The sequence below is a fragment of the Xiphophorus hellerii genome, chromosome 9 (genome assembly GCF_003331165.1).
Source record: "Xiphophorus hellerii strain 12219 chromosome 9, Xiphophorus_hellerii-4.1, whole genome shotgun sequence".
In the NCBI taxonomy this organism is placed as follows: domain Eukaryota; kingdom Metazoa; phylum Chordata; class Actinopteri; order Cyprinodontiformes; family Poeciliidae; genus Xiphophorus; species Xiphophorus hellerii.
Genome location: NC_045680.1, coordinates 4,928,105 through 4,951,044, shown reverse-complemented (window position 1 = coordinate 4,951,044; position 22,940 = coordinate 4,928,105). Strand labels below are relative to the sequence as shown.

The window sequence follows — 22,940 nt, the reverse complement described above, 5'->3', positions numbered from 1 at the left end:
GCAGGAAGACGTCTGAAGTTTTTCTTTCTATGTCCAAGTGTAAACCTTTTCACTCTCAAAATTTAAAATAAATCAGGTGTAAAATAAACATTTTCCCTCCACATAATACCAAAGTACTGGAGTGAAGATGCTAGATGGACCTCAAAAACCCCAACAAATTGCTTCCTCCTTTACCTTAAAAGCCTCCCTTCGCTGGTAATCCAGTTTCGCCATCTCCTCCATGACCCATGTAGGAATGTCAGGAATGGCCACATGGATGATGTACTTCAGGAGGATCGCAAAGTGCTGAAAGAAACACATTTAGAAGGAGATTCCTGCAGTTAATGAACCATGTTTGAATTAGATATTAGAAAGGATGATAAAGCCTCAACATAACATTTACTTCAGGTAATTTCTGCACCAAAACCTGTGGGCTGTGAACTGTCCTCCTGGTTACGCCTGACTTCCTAATCAGGCCAGGACAGAGCTGCAAGCTGTTCTTGTCTTTCAGATACAAGCAGCCACAGCGTGCAGAGCTGACCGAGCTAAAACTAAAGAATACTGACTGGAGCAGCAGCTTAGGAATATAGAATTTATAAGAGCAATTTTATTATATTATGTCTGAAAAGTAATGAGATTTTACTTTTTTTTTTTAAATTTTATTATATATAAAAACACCAAATAAGGTGTAATATGGACATTTAGTAAGATATATTGGTAGAAATGATTTATTATATTAGGGTATAACACTGTAGAGCATTGATTAGTCCTTCCCTATAATCACTGTCAACAGGGATCAATAGCATCTTTTAAAGTGGGAGTGTGATTTAGTTAAATGAAGAAACATCCAGAAAAATGCATTAAAAATAGTTTTGTACAAAAATTATTTTGAGTTATTTTAGCAATATTTTTTTAAACATAATTATTAGAATCAGATCAAGACTTGACCTTTCACCACCCACAATAGGGTTTCAACCACACCTTTGGGAACAACTGCATAAAATAATTTTAAAATGTTGTGCACATTTTAAAGTCTTAATTAGGAATGTGTACATTTTCTGTGTATTTATGAAAAAAGTATTATTTGACTGGGTGATTTAAACGCTGTTTGCTCTTTGGTACCTCCAGGATGACAATAGAGATGATGGCCATCTCCGGACTGAGCCACGGGAAGAGCCGCTGCAGCTGACCGCACTGACCAATCAGGTAACAGTTCACTATGATGGCAATCAGGCCCATGGCTTCCATCGCCGTCTGAGAAGAAATAATTTTAAAAAACTCAGTCAGCTCTGTTGTTTCTGTTTGCAAAATTTTTTACTTTTATAAAAAATTTTATGCAATTTGCAAGTTAAATAAATACTGTCATACTTTAGCTCTGGACTGAATGAGCCTCACCTGCCACTGGCCAATGCTCTCCACTCGGAGTCCGAACGGCCTCTGCAGCCCGGTGCACAGCTTAAAGGCATCGCTGCGGATCTCAATGATGTTGTTGATGAGCGCACACATGGCCGCCAGAGGAAAGGCAGAGGAGAAGAGAACCACGTAGCCAAACTGGACAAACATCTCCTGGTAGTCCTGGAAGGTGTCCTAAAAAACAGGTGAAACATTAATCTCTTTATTTGCTATATAGATAAAGTTCTTGGTGACAAAGTTCTGAATATTTGTGATATTGATGAATTGTCTGTGCAGCTAAAATATGATTGTATAATATATGAATGTATAATGAGTGAAAGTGTAAGTGTTGTTTTAGGAGCCAAACAGGAAATTTTTTTCTGTTTGAATTGATCGACAAAGTTGACACCAAATCTGACACACAATCACATAATCTATTAAATTAACAATCATTTAATGTTTTTAATCTTGTTCAATACCTTCAGTCTGACAGAGACTGCAGACAAAACTGAACCTAGATGACTAAATCAGACATAATTGCATGATGGACTGAAACACATGTTGTTTAATGTGCACTATCCCTTTAAGACATCTAAAATAAATAACAAACCAAAGTAAAAACTGCATTATTAACACACTGCTCTCCCACAAAAGAAATCTAGCATGTTGCACTAATATTTTGAGAACCATACTTTTATCAGCCAGAAGGAGGCGTACCAGTCAGACTTGTGTTCATAAAGAGGTTTTCACATCCAACGCTAACACACCTGACTCAAATGAACAGTGAATGACCAGGTTTTTGCAAAACTTGCCGACATGCCGAGAGAGTAGTCTGACCCGATTCAGGTGTGTTAGAGCAAAAGTTACAGGACAAGTGAAACTCGAGACTTGGAGTTACTGAGATCAGATGTTTCATGGAGCTATAATATATTTTTAATATCTTTACATAATTTGACTTTTATCATGTTTTCTCTTTATTGAAGCTGCAGTATGTAACTTTTATAACAAGTGCTTTTTAACATATTTGTTGAAACTGTCACGATGAGACAGATAATCTGTGAAAAAAAATCAAGCTTCTCTGCCTTCTTCTATAATTTTGTGGTGATCTACAAAAATACAACGCTTCATCAGGAACAACCAATCAGAGCCAGGAGGAGGATCTTAGCATTGTCAATCACTCTCATGTATGCAATGCTCACACCTGCTATACTACAGCTGATTCACCACCACAGAGACTGACAGGAATGCTAAGACTAGTTAGCATGGCCACCAATGAGAACAAATAAACAGTTGTAACAGTAAGTTGCTTCTCTGCCATTAGCACACTGAGCAGCACATGCAGGATGGTGATTGACAGCACTAAGAACCTCCTTCTGGCTCTGATTGGTTGTTTGATGTATTTCTTCAGATATCAGCACTGGGAGGAGGTGGAGGAGCTGAAACTTTTCACAGATTATCTGTCTCTCATTAAACTGTCACAACATGCTGACAGTTTTAACAAATATGTAAAAAAAAAAATATTTTTGTACAAATTATATACTGTACCTTTAAAGATCCATTTATACTTCATTGTTTATGGTTTTGTTTGCTAACCAAGCTTGACTTGAATGATGAATTTCCCTTTGTTGAGTGAAAAACTAATTAATTCACACCACAGCTAAATTCTGATTTCCATTCAGTTAATCTTGTAATGATGGAAGATGAGCTGCAGTAAATAAACAATAACAGTAGCGTAACATAATGGTGTTGCTGGCAGGCTGCCTGACACTCTGACAGATTTCTGGTTGTTATTGCAGGACCTGAACCTCTACAGCACATGTGTCAAACTCAAGGCCAGAGGGCCAAATCCGGCCCGCCATAACATTTTATGTGGCCCTCTAAACTCTAACGATGCAAAAATAGAACCGTCAAGATAACAGGACTTAAATATTATTTTATCAATCAAATCAAAGCAGCTTTTACCTGTAAGGTGTGAAAAAAATTTCAAAAGCAGAGACAGCTATTTATTAATATTTTAACAGTTTGTTAATAGGTTTTAGCAATACTTTCTGCCACAACCGGCCCTTTGAAGAGATTCATAATCTCATATGGCCCAAAATGAGGCTCAGTTTGACAGCTGTGCGTTCTTACAGCGTAGGTCTGCATGCAGCTCTCCATCTCAGCCTGAGTTAGCGTTATGCTCTCCGTCTCCTCCGGAGGATCCATCCATGACTCCCGTTTGGTTTTAGGCTCTGTCCTCTCTACGCTCTGGCCTCTTCTTCTGTGACGCAGTGACGCGGCGCCGTCTGAGGCAGACGACGGCAAGGCGGCGCTGCCTCCAACGGCTGCAGCGGCAGCACTGAGCCCCTCGGCGCCACCCCCTCCCGAGTCCTTCACATCATGGATTCCATTATCGTCGTCGTCATCGCACATTTCAAACACAGAGGCCGGGTCCATTCCTTTCTCCACCATGGTGGGGCTCCCTTCCTCCAGGAAGCTGTTTTCCATGGGGGCTCCACCACAGGCCGGCCTTCTGTCCACCTTCAACACAGCAGCTGTTGTTATTTTTACTCTCAGAACAAGTTAAAGTTCATCTGACGCTCCACTCTCTACCTTCTCTATAAAGCTGACTTTCCTCAGCTTCAGGCCGCAGTCTATCACGTTCTCCTCCTCCGTCTCTCCTTCGCTGAACCTCCCGCTATCAGCCTCGTCCCGCTCTCCTCCCTCCTCCTCATCAGGCACTCCACAGCCGCCGTTCAAACACTTCTTCTCCCTGCGAGGAGTTAAATGAGCGGTTACATTGTCGGGCAAGCTGAGAGTGTAAGCAGCTCGCTGGAGCTATTCTCTAAACGTCTGACAGGAATGAATCATAACAGCAAGCGGCACAATGGTGGAGGAAAATGGAGTGAACCCGAGCAGATGTGAGAGTAAATGATTAGTGTCAGTTACTCATCTGCACACTATCGTTTCATTTGAAACATGAGGGTCCTAAGTGTGGCATGAGGGCTATTTACGGCCCCTGGCTGCAATTCAGAAATAATATAAATTTAAAAACATGTTCATTTACACTCACGTGAAAATGGCTGCAAATAGATGCACAATTGTACCACTGGACATCTTTAAAAAGCATAAGTAGAGCCTCCTGCACAACCAGCACGAATGTAGCAAGTAGTTTCTGGATGGTAAGTCAACAACAAAACACTTGCTTCACTGGGGTTGCTAGATGATTTGTGATTATACATTCTGGCTCACTTTCCAGACACCAAAAAATACAAATGTATTTCCAAAACTCAGTTGGATGTTTCTTTTAGCACTTGAGCTGTTTTTAGAAGCAGCTGAGACATTAATGGGAGTACAAAAATTAGCAAATTATGAATTTCGCCTAACACATCCCATTTAAAATATTAATCTTTACATAACCATACTTTTTGCCTTCTTTTGTAAGGCCGAAATCTAAGCAGTTGCCTAAATCCTAAATCCTGCTTTTATTCCTCTGAAGTGACTACGTTTTTGCTATTACATATATTTATTTTAATATATGTCAGAATTTGTTTTGCAGATTTTGCAAGACAAATCTGCAAAACCCTTCTTAAGTTTTAGCTCTACGATAGTTTACACATATCTTGTCCACAAAAGAAAATCTGACTACTTAATTTATTCAATTAAGGTATTATAGTATAAGTTCTTATTAGAAAATATGAAAATTCTTTTGGCTCTCAAGACCTTTTGACTTGACAATTTTAACCCGTATGACAAATGGTTTGGACCCGCTTGATCTAAAAGCTAATTTTGATGGAGCTGACCTTCGTTCTGTATTCCCCACTCCAGGTCTCGTGCCCCTCAGTCCGGGTCCAGGCACGGTCGGGTCCGTTGGCAAGGCCTGGACCTTCCCGGCCGCCAGCCGGGCGTATTTGAGCAACACGGAGAACGCCAGGTCCCACACGGCTCTCATTGACAGCTCCCCCAGCTTATGGCGCTCGTACAGGTAAGGCTGCAGAACCTCCTTCACGTTCTGAAGGAATTGGCGGATGATGAGCAGAGTGGCCAACATCTGGCAAGAAGAGGGAAAACTTTTGTTTTTTTACCAAGAGAGGAAAGCAGAAAACAAAAGGAGTATTCAAGGTGTCAGATAAAGGCAAGAGCTTTAGAAGAAAGAACAGGATACCACCATTAGGAAAATTCACCAAATCTAAAACCAATCAAAAGACAAACCATAGCAAGTAGAACATTTTTTTGAATGCCATTAATTTTTTGTGTTTAATGAAGCACTTCAACTGGTCAGAAAACAAGAAACTTATCTGGTGTTTTAATTTTTGCAAAATAAAACCTTTGTAGTTGCAACTTACTTGTTTCAGATAATGTTTGTTTCCTAATCTGAGCAATAAAACCTCAAGAAGTAAAACAAAAATGTATCCAAGATTAAGTATTATTTACACGGAGGGCCACTACAGGGCCCACCAAGGTGAGAGGGGTGGGAGATATGGACTTAGAATATTATCACAATATTTTGTGGTACAATTTTGATAATGATTTAAAAAAAAAGATTAACAAATTATTACTTACAATATACAGCTGTGAATGCATTTATTTAATTTATTTCATTAAATTGAAGACATGGTGAATGATGTAATGTAATGATATTTGTTGATACCGTTACAATTTTCTCCAGACAATGGAGGAAATTGTAAAACTAATATTTCAGATAATACTGTCATTTTGAGGAGGTTTTGTTCAACATTAATTAGAATTTATGAAGAAAGTCGGAATTTAAAACTATGAGAAATTTTTTACAATTGATAAATGATACCATAAATGCCCACCCCTAGTCAGAAGTTGTCTGACAAACAGATAATCCACAAGTTACAAAATAATAATACCGGTAATACCGGAATTGTTTTACTCATTCTGCAATATATATGTAAACAGAAATGCTTACATAGATAAAGGCTCACACTATATGTATGGTAACATTGTTAGGGCAGGTGCAAAGGACAGCAGACTAAAGCAAATTAAGCCTCAATAAATTCTTGACAGGACTTGGATACAATGTCACATCCAGTTTCTAAGAAACTGAGAAAAGGAGCTTTTGTCCTTCTGTTGATACCAGCTGAAACAGCCAGAGCAAACACCAGCGAGTCACAATCAGAGTTTAACAAAAGAGCTGACTAAAGATTTTCACGTATATTGTTTTTACTAAGAAGTTTTCTGTTTAATTTTAGAGTCACAATAAATTATATTTTCAGCTTATTTCACTTTCTGCTTACGGGTTGTTGGGCATAAACTTCTTAAGTGAGTTTAGCTCAACAAATATTGGAATAAAGTTGATTGTAGAGACAGGAACAAGGAAAACTATTACCAATCCAACTAAGGAAGCAACAGGATCTGCAGACTGTCAGATGTTGCAGAGAAATAAACAAAAATGCAAACAAAAATGACAAAAAGGAAAGATCAAATTTACTAAAGGCCGTCACAAATATGGAAAAGTGGAAAACATCTTCATACAATGACCTCAAAGAAGAAAGATCAAAAAGGTTTGATGCTATAAGATGCAAGAAACGATCCTGGCAAATTTGTAGACTTTTGTTCCAGCAGCTACAAAGAAACAGAGGCTTCAAGTACAAGAATACAGGAAAACATCCAAAACATAAAGCAACACTGAGGTATTGGCTGGAGCTGATGAGCCCGTCAGAAGCTCTGAAATCTTTGCCACAAAATGTCTTTAGTGTGGACACTGTTACTGAGTAACAAAGCTACAGTTAACCCAAAATTATTCACACCTCTAGAAGGTTTAGATGTAGGAAATGAGACAGGTCTTGTCCTAAAAAAATAAAATACTGCAAAAAGAGTATAAAGTTTGGAAAAGATATTTATTTTGTTATATTTCAATAAAAAATCGCAAATTATTCACACCCTTCTCAATAATCAAAGAAAAAAACTTTTTTAGCTGTAGTTATAATGCCTGAACAGCTTTTTGCCTTGTGCTCATGAAGGTTTATCTTTAGTTATGACCTTGCCATCAACGATATCAAGTCATGATTATGGCAATGCTTTTCTAAAATCTAAAAACCACTTTCAGTCAAAACACGTTAAAATAATACTGTAAGCCTTGATCGGTCAGGAGTATGAATAATTTTGGGCTTAGCTGAAGCAATTTTCAGATGTTTTAAGATGTTTAAAATAAATTCAGAGGAAGAAAGAAGCAACAAGAAGCTATTTAAAGGAAAACGTATTTCCTCAGACATCCTCAATGTCTCAGTTCATTCAGGCTGCAAGAGAGCAAGCCTTTAATCAGATAACAGGAAGGTTGAATGGATTATCGGTAGGTTTAAGGGGTCTCAGAGATAAGGGTCTACCATCTTCAGTAAAAAGATACAAAAACTGTAGGCACATATTTAAAATCGTTGCATCTTTAGCAATAAAGTTTCCCCGCACCAACAGACAAACCAGAACAAAGCAGAGGTGACAGAGTGAGACAAAATGGACCTTCAGTCCCTCCAGGAGTCAACAGAAGTCATACTTTAGACTTGAGCAAAGCCCTGAAGAACCAGGGCACTGAGACCACAACCATCTGGATCTTGAAGAGGACGTAAGGCAGCAGATTTTCCCGGACCTGCCGCTGCAGACTTCGTAACAGAGACAACACCAGCAGCATCTTCCGCACACAGACAAACATGGATGGATGTATGGATGAATGGGCATGGATGTCAATGCGAGGAGACAGACACAGCAAAGCATTTAGGGGATAAAATGATGCTAGCACACACTGTGTAAGCCTGTGTAATGCTTGAAGCAAATATACAGTCGTTTCCTACCTCCTTCAGACGCTCCATGTCTTTGAGGTAGAATCCAATGTAAAAAAGGCTGAGATAAGAATTTACAAACTGAAACTGAAAGAAAAACAAAAGAAAGGTGAGAACAACTGATTAAATACTACATGGAAAAATTAGACAGATAATTTACTCACAAGAACCATTTTGATGATGAGATTTTTCTCATAGGCACTCTGGAGTCTGTAGTTTTCTACAGAATGGAGGAGCAGAATGTGTTAAACATCAATAGAGCTAATTGTATTGTGTTGACCAGAAGCTGGACTCTCACCCATGTCGTTGAGCCAGCAGGCGATTTTCCTGTACACCTCGTCACATGCACTCACAGTGATAGCAAGCATGATTGTAGGGATAAAGCGAGCCAGCCGTGGCATTTCCTTGATCCCCATCACAAACTCCTGCAACAAAAGACATAATTGTTTGATAAATAACTAAACATATGTGTCAATAATAATATATTTATCTTTTTTGAAACAAAAGTTTGATTTTTACACAGTTTTTATTATTTTAATTATTTTAAATCATTCATCCATTTCACCTCTCAGTCTAAGCTATCAAAGTTAGAGGGTAGGGCTAGTTTAGTTTCAGTCAAGATGATTTGAGGTACATGTACAAATGCATCACAAAAAATTATAATATCAATAAATTAATTTTATTTAATTTAAAAAAGTGAAATTCATACAGATTCACTACAAATAGTCCTGTAATTCCAGCAATTATTAATTTTGCATTTGATGAGATACAGCTTATGATAAACCAAAACCCAGTTTCTCAGAAAATCTAAATATAACAATCAATAAAAAATTAGTTTTACTAGAGAAACATTGTCATAATTATAATTATGTGTGTGAACTATATAATGTATCATGTTTTGCACTGGATTCATTCATTCACATTACAATTCATTGAGCTGTTCTTGTATTTTGCAGGTTAAACAGTCAGATTTTAGATTATTTTATAAGCCAGAGCGACAATATAAATTATCGGAAGGGGAAATTGGCCATGAAATAATAAAGTATTAGTTTAACGATATCAACTTATAATTTTATTTAATAAACATCACTGTTAATTATGAGATTAATTAAATATTTAAATAGCTATAGGTAAATTATTTTCTCCTTTTCCCACATTTTTAGTTAATCCTTAATTTATATCTAAAACATTGGCACATTTGACACTTCATCCACTGCTGAACTACAACATCAATCTTCAAATTCAGCTACAAAGCTACAGCTTACCAAACATTTTAAATTCTTAGCACGCAGCTACTGAATTTAAAATAGCAAGAAAGTAAAGAAAACCTGACCTGCAGCTCAAAGCAGATGAGCATGACGAGGAAGACAAAGCAGAGGCACAGGATACAGATGGGCAGGCTGACCAGCCACCTGAACACACGCCTGCGCCACGGCGGGTAGTAAAACTCCTCACATCCCGTTACGGGGCTGGAGCGCTTCACTCCCTGCACACAGAGAGCATTAAACAACTCAAAACAGCAGGGAGTCCCTATGGAAACGGGGAGGAATAAAATCCAGTTCCTCTCACCCGAAACTGAGGCCGCGGCTCCTCCAGTGATTTGGAGGGCGTGTCCAGCGTTCCCCATTTGTACGCCAGCTCGGCTCCCCTCCTCTTCCACCGCTCCAGGAACAGGGTGGCCCACACCACGTTGAACAGCGCAAACACCACGCAGCAGATGTCACGGCTCGTCTGGGATGCACAAACAGGCGCGTGTTTGTGGCAGCAAGCAAGCGGCGGTGTCTTCCCGTTAATAATTCAAGCCACCAAATGTTGTGTTCTCACCTGATCCGACTCTGTGAGCATCCACAGCACAAAGCCGATCACAGCAGGATACAACATGGAGGTGGTGTAGAAACCCAGCCAGGCGAAATACATCGCTATCTTCACCCCAAAGTAGTCACAGATGTCGTCTGTAAATAATATAAAAAGAACAAGCTGAAAAATGAACTTAAAGGTTCATAATTTTTTTATTCTGAATGCTTTAATTTAAAGATTTTAAGCAAAAGTCATTTTCATGGAGTGAATGTTGGATGGACGGATGGAGGAATATTTATTTAGATACCTGGATGGATGAATGAATAATTCTATGAATCTACGGACGGACGGAGATAGACGGATGGAAGGACAGACGGAAGGACGGAGGGATGGATAGATAAATGGATAATTGCATACATCCATGGATGGATGGATGAACAGATGGACAAAAAATGGATAAAAGGATGTATGGTTGGACGGATGTATGTTTGTATGTATGGATTTATGGTTGGTTGGATTGATGGATGGATGGATGTTTGTATGTATGGTTGGATATGTGGACCTGCTGACCTAGCGGCTGCTTCTCGCAGACCGCCTGGACCCAGGACTTCATCAGATGGTTGAGGATCCTCTGCTCATGGAGAGGAAACACCTGCTGGATCACTCCTCTGGCTCTCAGCTCTGGGACTGCAGAGAGGCGGTTACAGACCGTTAGAGACAGCAACAAACACAAACCAAAGAAATAAAACAATCAAATAACCCTAAACCCACTAACAGCTTCAGCTTACTGATTGGCTGGCCCTCCAGGAAGCTGATATTATGAAGAACCTCGCCATGCTTGGCACGTAGATTGTCCAGCCAGTATTTGATGACGGTTTGTCTTTCCTGCAACAAGAGAGACACACATGAATGCATGAACTCCCTTCACACATGTGCATAACAGAACTTAAAAGTTAATTTTATATTGGGTTTTTGCTTTTTCAAAAAACAGAAACAGAAGTCCCCTCTTGGCAGGTTAGATTGATAGAACCTTGTTGGTAACATTGGTGTGTAGGGGTGTCTGTGTGTGTGTGTGTGAAAACGAGTGAGAGAGAGAGAAAGAGAGAGGGTTGCAGACTGACCTGTGAGGTGAAGAAGCACAGCTCACTCTCAATGTTCTCGTAGATGTAGTCCTCTTCGCAGGAGAAGCTCCGTGCTCCTCCACCAAACTCCGGCTTCACCCCTTTCCTCAGGCCCATCTCCTCTGCACCTCGCAGCAAACTGCAACAACATGAATGCAGTTTTATTCCCTCACTTTTTGTTTCAGATCTGTGACTCGTCATTTTCATCTCAATCTGCTCTGGTTAAATCTCCTTTTGTTACTGATTGCCTGCACATCCCAGAACTCACACACTGAAATGACCCTCGAGATTTTGCATTCTGCTGCAACAAAACATGTAGGCGGAGGGAGCAGTACTACGAGTGATCTCATAGTAATAGCAAAGCAGGAGTGTTTCCTTCCTTTCAGAAAAAAACAATTTCAGCTATTTTAGGTCAAATTTGACCAACAAAATGCTGTTAAAAATTTATTATTTTTCACCAAGAACCCCTTACATCACAGGTGTCAAACTCCAGTCCTCAAGGGCCGCTGTCCTGCAACTTTTAGATGTGCCTCTGCTGCACCACACCTGAATATAATAATTAGTCATTAGCAAGGCTCTGGAGAACTGATCTACACAAGGAGGAGGTAATTAAGCCATTTCATTCCAGTGTTTTGTACCTGTGGCACATCTAAAAACTGCAGGACAGCGGCCCTCGAGGACTGGAGTTTGACACCCCTGCCTTACATGTTACACTAAGACTCCATCCATAACATCAAATATCATCCTGAACAATATGGGCAATATGGACTTAGGATTTTATCACTTTATATTGTAGTATTATTGTGAAAGCAATAACAATTAGAATTAATTACTTCTTTTTTAGGTACATTCATAACTCCACAAGCATAAATACTGTTCTTGAAAAACATTCCTACTTAAAGTAAACTTCTTCAGGACGCCACTTATTTAAAGAAATGTGATTTGTATCACTAATCTACACATGGAGACTTTATTTAAACTTTATTTTTGAATTTGTTGATTTTTTATGCTCTCATGGGAAAATGGGAGAAAATAATAAAAATAACATTTTAGTCAGATTTTGTTTTACTTTGAAATGTATAGTGACAACAATAAATCAAAATTCTTATCATGCCAGAAAAACCAGCACTTTTTAAATTGATATTAAGGAATTACCGACTTAAAACAAGCACGTATAGCTCTTTGAAATGTTATTTGTAAGCTTGTTCTGTCTTATTTCAAGTGTACTAATATATTTGCACTAGAAATTAGACCAAAAATACTTGGTAAGGACCAGATATGTAGGCTCTCTGGTAACAAGCCATCATAATCTCACCACAGTTAAACAGAGATTAAAAATGACAGAAAACTGCATTCTTTATTCAACCTAGAAGATCTTTAGACAAGATCTTCTGCAGAGATTATCCTTGTTCTGGCAGATTCTGCATGTCGTGGTGTTGTAGTTTCTCTCTAGTGGGACAGTCAAAGCAAAATAATTGAGATGACTGAATTCTGTTGTCATCAAACATGAGTAATGGTTTTGCACACTCCTGTATTCATTCAGATTTATATGTAAATTTTAGTTATATTATTAAATCCTTTCAATAAGTCAAGTGGAAACAGTGACAATAGGGACAATGCAAAACCAACAGAGATTACTTCTTTCTCTAAACCCCTTGATCTAAGCCACAGCTCCTCATTTTTTTCTATTCATGCACATTTTCTATCTGCTTTCCTCAGTCGAGTTTTCAAACTTCTATCAGAGTCTTAACCTCTTGTTTGCTTTCCATACCTCTTGCATCCCTTCTTTATGTCCTTCCTAAAGGCGTTGAGATGAAATTGCACTGCTAATAAATCATGACTCTCCCTCTTTTCCCCTGGAGGTTTTCAGCTTCCATTGCTCTCCTCTGTATATATATATTTATTCTTTATGCAAGCAAGTGGGAGTACAGCTTAGGTGGGCTTGTAACATCCATCTATCATGCAACTGCATGTAGTTGCAGGGGCGGTACAATAAAGTACAGACAGCGCCATGACGGATGGCAATGAAAATGTAAGGTGCAAGCTGCTGTATCACTGCAGAATGCTGCGAACTTAGCTTATCCATCGCAATAAAATGGCTCTATCTACTTAAACTAAATGTTTAGTACACTTTAAGGTTCATTCAGAACTTAAAGCACCAGCTATAGCCAGGAAACTAAATTAGATGCTCTCTTATCATTTCAATTAGACATTTTACCCTCTGTCCTCTGGTGCAGATAGACCTGGATTGAGTTAAAGGAAAATTGTGCACAAAGGTAACCTTGTAAAGGAGCAGAACTCTGCTGAGGAGGCCGTTGCTGCTAAAGCGTATGCTAATTTAACAAATGCCTATCAGACATAAAATGTGTAGTAATAAATCTCAGCAGAACTGGACAGCATGCTGTAAAATGCACAGTCAGAGCAAAGGAATGGGTAATAAATGCTGTGTCAGGGAAGGGGAACAGGATTTTTCTGTAGTGAGAAGTCACAGAGAAGGAGGAAGAAGACGTGTTTTAAATTAATGTTAATGTTTTCAATTAAAGGATTATTTTGTAAAACGTAAAATAATAAAAACCCTGAAGAGCAACATTAGCAACAATTTAAATCCTGACATTGTTCAATATTATTGATACCTCTATACCATCCATCCATCCATCCAACTATCAAAATATCAATCCATCCATCATCCAACCGTCTATATAACTATTCATCCATCCATACATCAACAGTCTGTATTTGGATCTTTGGCTGTTCCTCAGTGTTGCTATTTAAAAAGTAAAATGACCTTTGCAGGATGTTTAACCTTCTGACCCATTTCCTTGAGGAGTACATTAGTTAAATTTAAAAGCAAGACTGGTTAATAAACCAGTAGCTTCTTTTTGCTGCAAATCTCTGTTGACCGCTAAAACCTGAAACAGGGTCGTTATTCTGTTGGCGTGCAAACACTGAACCAATCAGAAGATGCAGCTCCTGCCACAGTTTAACCCCACTCAAAGCATATGTCAGCATAATCCTCAACCAAGGCAGTTTTCCACTCTTAGGTTATTTTTAAAGTAAAACCCTCAGCTATCAAGAGAGGAGAGGCCTCAAAGAGCTGCCATCTAAACAAATAAAGCCTAGATAAAACTGACTCAGGATTCTTCCACCACTTTCCTGGAAACAGGAAAAATGAGACTCTGCAGTATGAAGCACAATCAGTGTAAATACAGTTCAAACCACTTTACAGGACTTGAATTAAAGCTGCAGCCAGAAACAGTTGAATGCACCAAACATCTTGGCAGTTTCACTAATGAAACTCTAAACACTGCTGTGCCAACTGTAGCAGCAGCTCAGTGTGAAGCCATTGAAAAGGAAGTTTCAGCAATCATCTACAATAACTGCATCTAGAGCTTCTGCAGACAGACGTCATATGTAGCATTATTCATAAGCCATTTGTGCATAGTTTTGTTTGATATTAATTTTGTTATGGAGGAAAGTTAGATAGGTAGTTTCTTGTGTAAGTTCTGCAGAATGTGAATTAATGATTAATTCATAGTCACAGCTGAACAGCCTTTAGAGCACAAGGTTGGAGCAGTCAATCTGATAACATCTACAGAAAGTTTGCATTATCATTCTGCTCGGAAAGGAAACATTTTAACTTAAAACTTTCAAAGAAATCCACAAATGCGAATGCACAGAAAACAAAACTAAGTTGTCTTTTGTTACAGTCAAGGATCCATAATATGAGATGTAAAGAGTCAATAAAATGCAGAAAAATTAAACACCTCTAACATGTTTTTAGTTTAATGATATTTATAACATCATTGACTAATAATTCAAGAAATAAAAGCTACAATAAATGCTTTAAAAAATACTATTTCAAACTAAGACCTCCAAAGCTCTGTTCCTGGCAGGTTTCTTACTTTTCATACGTAGCAGTGATGAAGAATGCGTAGACTCTGGTGTGCTTATGATGCCGGATTTGGATGATGAGCTCTGGGATTCCTAGCCGGATGTGGTTTAGTAGCCATAGCAACGTGTGGTCATCTGTAGTGTCTGCGTCAAAAAAAGAAACACAAATGAATTTTTCATGCATAAACAAGCAAGCTCAACATTATTCATCCACAGTTAACATTTACTCCTTTGTCTGCTGAGAATACTGAACAAACTACAGGAATTTATCCTGTAGTAATCATTTTCTAGGCTCAATAAGTCAGCTTCCAATATATATATATATATTGGATATATATTGTTTGATCATGAACATAAAATTAATTAAAAAGCTTTTACTGGGAAGCAAATTTGTTCCTGTAAACCCCTGACTATTAATCTCATCTCAGCAATATGACTAAATATAAATGTCTTAATTTGAAGGTAGATTACAATTATATTATCATTTTTAACTTGTTAAAGTTGATAAAGTAATTATAAAAAAACAGCAAGTTAGGGTTACACAGAAAAAGATGAAAGCAGAAAAGGGAGCAGGAAAATATTCCATTGTGATAAAGTTCCTGAAAATGTGATGAGAATATTGATTATTAGTTTACATTTTCCTTACACTTTCCTTTGTTTACCCTGATACGTTTATTTTGAGTTTAGAAAACTTCAGATAAAGTTTAGTGAAGCAATCCATTATTTTCAGAAATGCTGAAACAATTTTTTTTAGTCAATTATTACATTTAGCAGCTGAATTTAAAAATGATAGAGTTCAAAATCAGCAGGTCACTCCTTGGGGAAAACCTGATCTTTTTTTTTAAGTATATAAATGTTTTTATTGTTGCCTTTTTTAAAAACCCAAACTTTAGACGTTGTGACATTTGTGTGGGCGTCTTTAAGCGTCTGACCTGCAAACGTCATGAGGACATCACAGTTCTCCGTGGGCACCGTTTTCATCCAAGACTTGTGAGACAGGATGTGTCTCCCAGCCTGCAGCAGACGCTTCCCAAACAACTTATCTGGAAGACAAAAAGAGACAGAGTGGAGGGAAGGGGGCAAAAGAAGGAGACAGTCACCATTTCAAAGTCAACATGTGTACAGATCACTGACATTTGAAACTTTTTTTTCCCAAAAGCTTGTAAAAAAACTTCCAGCACACTGAGACAAAGAGACACATAAACACAAATAAAACCATCCTTCTCATCAGGACAGATTTAAATGTCACACTGCTTTGCTTCACAACACGACACTGACAGAAATAATCCTGGCCTGCCAGGACCACAGGCTGTAAATTGTCTGCACTGTTTGAACTGTTGCGCGCACACATTTTAATACTACCCATGTGAGGACTTTGTATAGACATCCATTCATTTCACTAATGGCATTTCTGCCTAAGTCTGACCTTAACCTCACCATTCCTCTAACTCCAACCCCTGACCCTAGAAATGGGTATCTGCCACATCACGACCACGTTCTTTTTTTCCCCATAAGACCGACTGGTCTTCAGAAGGTTGGTAAATATCCCAGAAAATGTCCTAAATAGGCAACAATAACAAGTACACACACACACAAACACACCCCCACAAATAGATTCAGCTCGATCAAAGAGACCAACTGCTGTGATTTGTCAGGGCTGTTTTATGCCCTGAGCCTCCAGGAAATTTGTCTAAAAAATCTGAATAATGAATTACATTTTGAGGTTTGGAGAAAGATTTGATGGTTTATATTTTTACTAATTATAACAAAACCATACATTCAGTTCATTTGTACAGAACCTTGCAAAAGTATCCACACCCCTTGAATGTTTTCACATTTGGGAAAATGTTCCCAAATGTATTTCATTGGGATTTTATTTGCTAGACAAAAGCAAAGTACTTTTGTGAAATAGAATGAAAATGATACAAATCTGTTTTCACCCCCCTCATTTCCTATGATACCCTTAAATAAAATTACCTTCAAATATAACATAATAAGTAATTGTTTTTCCACTGATTTAATCTCAGTATAAATCCAGATGTTCTGAGAGGTTGTATGCTCAACAAGGAATATGATTTTGGTTTTTAAGCACTCACAGCATACATACAAACTGTACAAACATATAAAATTTAGAGAAAATAAAAGACGACAAAGAACAATATGTATGTATTTGCAGTCTTTTTTTTTTTTTTTTAAAAGTTAAATGCAAGGTAACCATCTAAAAGACTTGGACACAGGTTGAAGGTTTGTCTTCCAGCAGACCAGTCTCCTTTAACATATAGCCAGAGCTACAATAATATGATTCTAATCAAATAATAGTCCTGGACCAGTCAAAGTCCAGACCTAAATCCAAGACATCCTGAGGTCAGAACTAAAAATAGATGTTTACTGATGCTTTATGTCCAATCTGACTGAAGTTGAGCTATTTTGCAGAGTAGAATGGGCAAAACATATTTTAAAGATTTTATTTGTTAAAATAAGCAGGAAAAATTTTGCTCCAGTTTCACAATTCTGCATTATCTGGTGTAAATTTATTACATAAAATACACTCTTGTGGCTGTAACCTGACAAGCAATGGAAAAATCTCAGAGTGTATGAATACTTTTGCAATTAATTTTAAACTGACTTTTATTTGGCCAAAAACAAACTTTAATATCTTTACTATGATGCAACCCAACAAGTTAACTCACTCAGCTGACATTTCTTTGACTTGGATACGGTAACTCTTCACTGGAAATGTATTTAAAGTTCTTTCTTCACTCTGACATCTCCTCCAAAGTTCACATTTACACTGATGCACCAGTGCAAACAGTTTCAAACAGATCTGTGAGCACAGTGGAGCCACGCTGTGCTCAGCTGTCAGCGGACAGTTTGTAAAAACTGCTTCCTGACTCCTGAACAATAATGACAGCAGCCTGGAGTAAATTTCCATCCCTCAACAGCTCAAAAAGAAAAAACTGAGACATAGGCTCTAAGATGAGCCAAAACATTGGTCTGTTTCCAAAGATCACACTGAGAGCTGCTTAACATCACAGCCCCCAAATTATAATGATATACTACTTGTTTATTTTGGTTTATTTAAAGTATCCAGACTAAACTGAAATCCAACAGGTTTGTAATAATTTAATAAGGTTTCTGCCTCTTTGTCACTGTAGTAATAGTTTATACTGTTGATGTGCACACAACACAAAAAGGTCAAGGCCATGAGAGATATAAATATTAGCAGGATATCACTGCTGTCAGAATGATGCTGTGGCTCTCAGGAAACACCTGTCACAAAAATCTGTCCCTCCCCTTCCAAGAAGTGGGAGGCTTCAGAGGAAACACAACACACAGTTCTAGCAACACTTATATTTGCATTGTGACCATGCAAAACATGTGCAACGTGATGCGGCTGCAAAGAACAAACCCGTCATGGGGCTTCTGCCAGTGAACTATGGTTTATTTCAGGGAAATTAGGTCTGCTGTCTTAATCCCAGTTCTATCCCTTTATGATTTACTGTTTGATTTTCTGCCCTGGAAATAATCTTCAACCTCATTTTCATCTGTATTCAACCAGAGTTCAAGTTTTTACAGCGAGACAAACTAATATAGGGAAGTAATTTGCATTTTAAACACTTTCTAAAGCGATTTTGGAAGCTAAATCAGAGCTAGATAGAGAATTATAGCATTAGGACAGAAAATTAAACTTAATTTCTTCTTTAGCTATGATTGATGCTCCTGGTAGAGATAAAAAGTCTTAAGAAATAATAAATGTTGATGAACTGAAAATGAGCAAAGCTGAGGTTATTTATTAAGTAGGAATAACTGTGATGCAGGGCAGTTTCATAGCCTTTTAACCAAATATATTTTTTGACACAAATTTTAAAGCTTAGTTTTGTTTATGAAAGAAATTAGCAAAATATTACTTTCAATGCATTGTTTGGCTTTTTAAAAGAACCTCCCTTAAACTGGTTGTTACCATTTCATCTGGACAGATGACTCCATCTCACTTTTACCAATTGCAAAATCTTTGCAAGATATTTTGTGGACAGGAGGTTTTTGAAAACTGATTTTCGCATTTGCTCAGGTTACTTTTGGCTGAAACAAAAGCAAAAGGAAGAAATCTGTAAAAACCTTTTTCATTGTAAGTTTAAATTCCATTGTTCCCCATCTTTACAACATTTCACATCTATTTCTGACTGGCAAAAAATAGATGGGAAGCATAGTGAGGTGGGTTGTTTTCGTTTTCTGCTTTTCCATCCTGAATGGTTTTCCCAGAGCAGAAACATAACTGGTCACTCAGCTGTGATTTAGATGAAATGCTGCAGGCTCTGCTGTGACATGACAGCCATTCTAATGAGTCCTGTATTCACCGCAGAGAGCAGCTCACACAAACACACTCCAGGAGCAGCCGGTGAATAGGCCTCAACACTTCTGCAAGGCTTCAATTTCTGAATCCCAGCAGAGAGCGGCTCAGACACTTTGCATGCTTTTATGGATTTGCTGCTCGGTGTGGTATTACCCAGGATAGATTGGACATTTAAGGCATGATGCAGATTTGTGTCTGTGTTTGCATAAACTAAAACTAAGATCCCAAATAAAGGCTGCTGTCAATCAGTGCATAGAAGTCAGAGAGCATTGACCTCCATGGTGGGTATAGATCTGTATCGACTCTAACTGAGGTAATTGCAATACCTCAATTGCATTGAGGTAATGCAATTTTTACAGAATAACAAGTGATTACTATGAAGGAGTACTAGGGCCACAGTAAGAAAATGAAAAAAAATGAAATAACATCATGATATTATGAGAATAAAGTCAAAATGATATGAGAATAAAGTCGAAATATTATGACTTTCTTCTCGTATGAATGTAGTCTTGTAATATAATTTACAAGATATCATTTTGTGTTTATGCAGCCACACCAGTAATTGAGTTTTCCAAAAAAATATTCACAGTCAACCATGAAGCCATCGGTCTGACGGCGGAGGCTTGGCAGAAAATAGGTCAGCCAAAAAGACAATGATTACAAATCTAAGTAGGAGATCTACAACAAAATGAGGAAAAAAGAAAGAAATCCACAATTTTCTTTCAACCAGTCAAAGTTCTGGCCTTAACCTCCTTGAAATTCTGTCAAGAGAATACTATTTAGCCGAGATTTGTTTAAAATGTGATGTAGGGGCAATTGCTACACTTGGAATGATTCTGTGTGGATGCAGACAATATTTTAGCACAATGATTGATGTAGGTTAATGCTTTACGTAGTTCTTATGTATTTTTTGAAGATTTCCAATAGGAATTTTATTCCAATTAAAATAGAATGTAAGAGGCAAGGCAAAGTAGATTCAATAAATTTAGCGATGTTTTTTTTTTTTGTCCTCATTGTAATATTTCACTCAGAAACAGACTTTGGATCAATCATTCATTAACATTTGCAAAATATTGCATGTATTTTCTAAGAAAGAGTGACACATCCTGCTTCTTGCTGAAGAAAGACTAAAATTCTTCTGTAAAATTCTTGACAGTAAAAAAAAATAAATAAGAAGCTAAGTGTTTCAGTAAGCCAAACATGTAAGATTATCTTTTGATTTTTGGATCTGCAATGCATGTTCCTGTGCATTTCTTGGTTAGTAGTTTGTTTCAGGGAACTCCAGCTTCCTTTTCCAGACCAGAAACATGACTAAAAGGTTCATTGGTGAAAACAATGTAGATAACTACTGTTAAAGCCATGAATGATGACATGGGTCATTCTTAATATCAACTAGACACATGATAAACACTTTATAAGTTTTACAAAAATGTATGTTTTGATCGACTAGTCATTGACATATTTATTTGAGAAAAAAATGTTTAAAAGTGTCTTTAGCCGTGCAACAGAATCCAGGTCGCTGCGGAGTGGCTTACATGAGGACCGGCGGTGGAAACAGATCAAGCCTGTATTACTCACGGCCTTCACAGCAAGATGATGGTTCCAGGGCTAATGCTTATCAGACTGCAGCCAGGCAGGAGCATCACACAGGAAGTCTGTCTGTGATCTAAGCTGCTCTATAAAGCATTTTTCTGGGATGTTTATGTGTGTGTGACAGGCTGTGATCTAAAATACCAGATCAATCGAGTGTACGTCGCCTTAGCGCAGAAATGAAGGTCACATTAACAATGAGTTAATGATGCTTTTTAATGTCTGCAGTGAGCTGTGTTGATAACTAGGAGGGTCTTTATGCTCCACTGACGTCCTGACTCAAGTTTTAATATTCATTAGTGTCATTACAATCAGTTTTCACTCTGCAGGTAAAGTTTAATTCTTCTAAATATGCACATCTTAAAGTGTTTTAGTGAAAAACACTTTTGCAGAAATGCTGGTAATTCTAGTCAATGTGCAAAAACAAATTTTATTTACTCCAACCTTTTCAAAACAAAATATATTAAAATGTATTTTTATCAAATAAAAGGGCTTATTTCTTTACATAAGTAAATTAGTCATACTATCATTGGAAATGGTAGAGACAGCATCATCCTGTGTGGTAACATTTCTCCAACTGGACCTGTTTTTATAAGTGTTTTCTTAAGCACTGATTGAGACTTTAGTAATAAAATTTATATGCTTTATTATTTATTTATCTGTTATGGTACCAAAACAATTTTATTGTGTTGTGGAAACACAATGACAAATAAAAAAAATATATTTTATGGTGGATAAAGTCATGGGAACACAGGGTGGCTCAGTGGGTGCAGATATAAATGTATAGATGGTATAAATGATATTACTCTATCTGTAACCTCAGATGAGTTATTTTATCAACAGTTGAAGTAATTGTCTTTTGTAGAATTAAAACAATTAGATCATGTTTGTAACTTTGTGTAAACACTGAGGTACTGTAGTATTTTTGCTCAAGCTTAGAATAGCTTAGCATTGTCCAGGACTCCCTTGAAAAGTAGATTTTTAATTTCAATGGCGGTTTTTTCATTCTGGTCAAATATAAAAGTAAGATAATGGGAATGCTACAGTGGCTCAAACCAACTTGTAAATGAAGAGTGAATAGACCAGAAAAATCTTAGAGAAAAACGTAACGTCAGTTCACCTTTTTCTCCCTCCTGTTGTTCTCAATAAAACTCTGACTCACTTTATTCTATGCTGCAACATTTTCTCTATTTTCCTGCACTGCAACCTGACTGCATAGTCGGCAAACATTTACAGAAATAATCTTACCACAACAGATTGAACGCTGCGTTTTTACTAGCAGCTGTCAATAAATGAGTGAAGATTCTTTTGCCTCTCCTCTCTTTCTTTTCCCTCTACATGTTCCTCTCTTTCTTCTTAGCTTGTTTTTCCCAGCATCATTCCTGCCTCTTTCTTTCCTCCAAATCCTCTCTTTGCTCCCTCCAGGCCAGATCTATCCGTCTCTCGCTCTCTCTCTGTATTTCTTTAATGTCTGTCTCAGCTCTGCAGCCTTCACAGTCAGGATGTCTCAAGAGGTATTTGTCATCATTGCACTTGAGAGCTTATCTGGATGCAGCCTTCCAGCGAGACGGAGAAGAGCGGGAATGCTTGATACTGATATTACAAATAAACCTGGTCTAAAACACTCAGTTGTTCCAGTGAGCTGAACTTTTTACAGTTTCACTTCACTGAAGAGCATTGATGCACCGATCAGGCTTTTCTCTTGGAGATCTGACCTACTGATTCCAATATTGAATGATTCCGATTTTTTTCTAAGGATTAAAAGACTTAAAATAAAATATGTTGCCCATTCTTTGAAAAATAACACACAGGATTTAGTTTGACAGCTGATTCAAGTTTTGAGTAATCACTGCACTATAGGGAAAAGCTTAATCAAGTCCATTAAGTGTTTACTATTAGCGTCAAAGAGCATTGATCTGTGGTTTGTAGTAACATAAAGAAGAAAGACAACTGCAAAATAAAGCATGTTATGGTGGGCAGAACATCTAATGCAAGGTAACAGCTAAGGCTTAGTATGAACAGCTGTCTCTGATGGGACAA

General features: G+C 37.6%; 1 protein-coding gene across 2 annotated transcripts in view; it reads right to left on the bottom strand.

Moving 5' to 3' along the window:
• ano8b (anoctamin 8b) overlaps window positions 1-22,940 on the bottom strand; it is a 44,468-nt gene that overhangs the window by 4,283 nt on the left and 17,245 nt on the right. The window contains exons 2-19 of one of the 2 annotated variants that reach the window (XM_032571582.1): window positions 15,892-16,002; window positions 14,971-15,103; window positions 11,069-11,207; window positions 10,736-10,832; window positions 10,518-10,634; window positions 9,975-10,102; window positions 9,720-9,881; window positions 9,484-9,636; window positions 8,449-8,575; window positions 8,315-8,370; window positions 8,163-8,237; window positions 7,868-8,002; window positions 5,154-5,401; window positions 3,964-4,123; window positions 3,502-3,891; window positions 1,375-1,566; window positions 1,102-1,233; window positions 175-285 (exon numbers count right to left, since the gene is read on the bottom strand). In XM_032571582.1, coding sequence (XP_032427473.1) covers window positions 175-285; window positions 1,102-1,233; window positions 1,375-1,566; window positions 3,502-3,891; window positions 3,964-4,123; window positions 5,154-5,401; window positions 7,868-8,002; window positions 8,163-8,237; window positions 8,315-8,370; window positions 8,449-8,575; window positions 9,484-9,636; window positions 9,720-9,881; window positions 9,975-10,102; window positions 10,518-10,634; window positions 10,736-10,832; window positions 11,069-11,207; window positions 14,971-15,103; window positions 15,892-16,002 — 2,666 coding nt within the window. The remainder of the gene's footprint in view (window positions 1-174; window positions 286-1,101; window positions 1,234-1,374; window positions 1,567-3,501; window positions 3,892-3,963; window positions 4,124-5,153; window positions 5,402-7,867; window positions 8,003-8,162; window positions 8,238-8,314; window positions 8,371-8,448; window positions 8,576-9,483; window positions 9,637-9,719; window positions 9,882-9,974; window positions 10,103-10,517; window positions 10,635-10,735; window positions 10,833-11,068; window positions 11,208-14,970; window positions 15,104-15,891; window positions 16,003-22,940) is intronic. The other variant, XM_032571583.1, reaches the window with a different exon arrangement.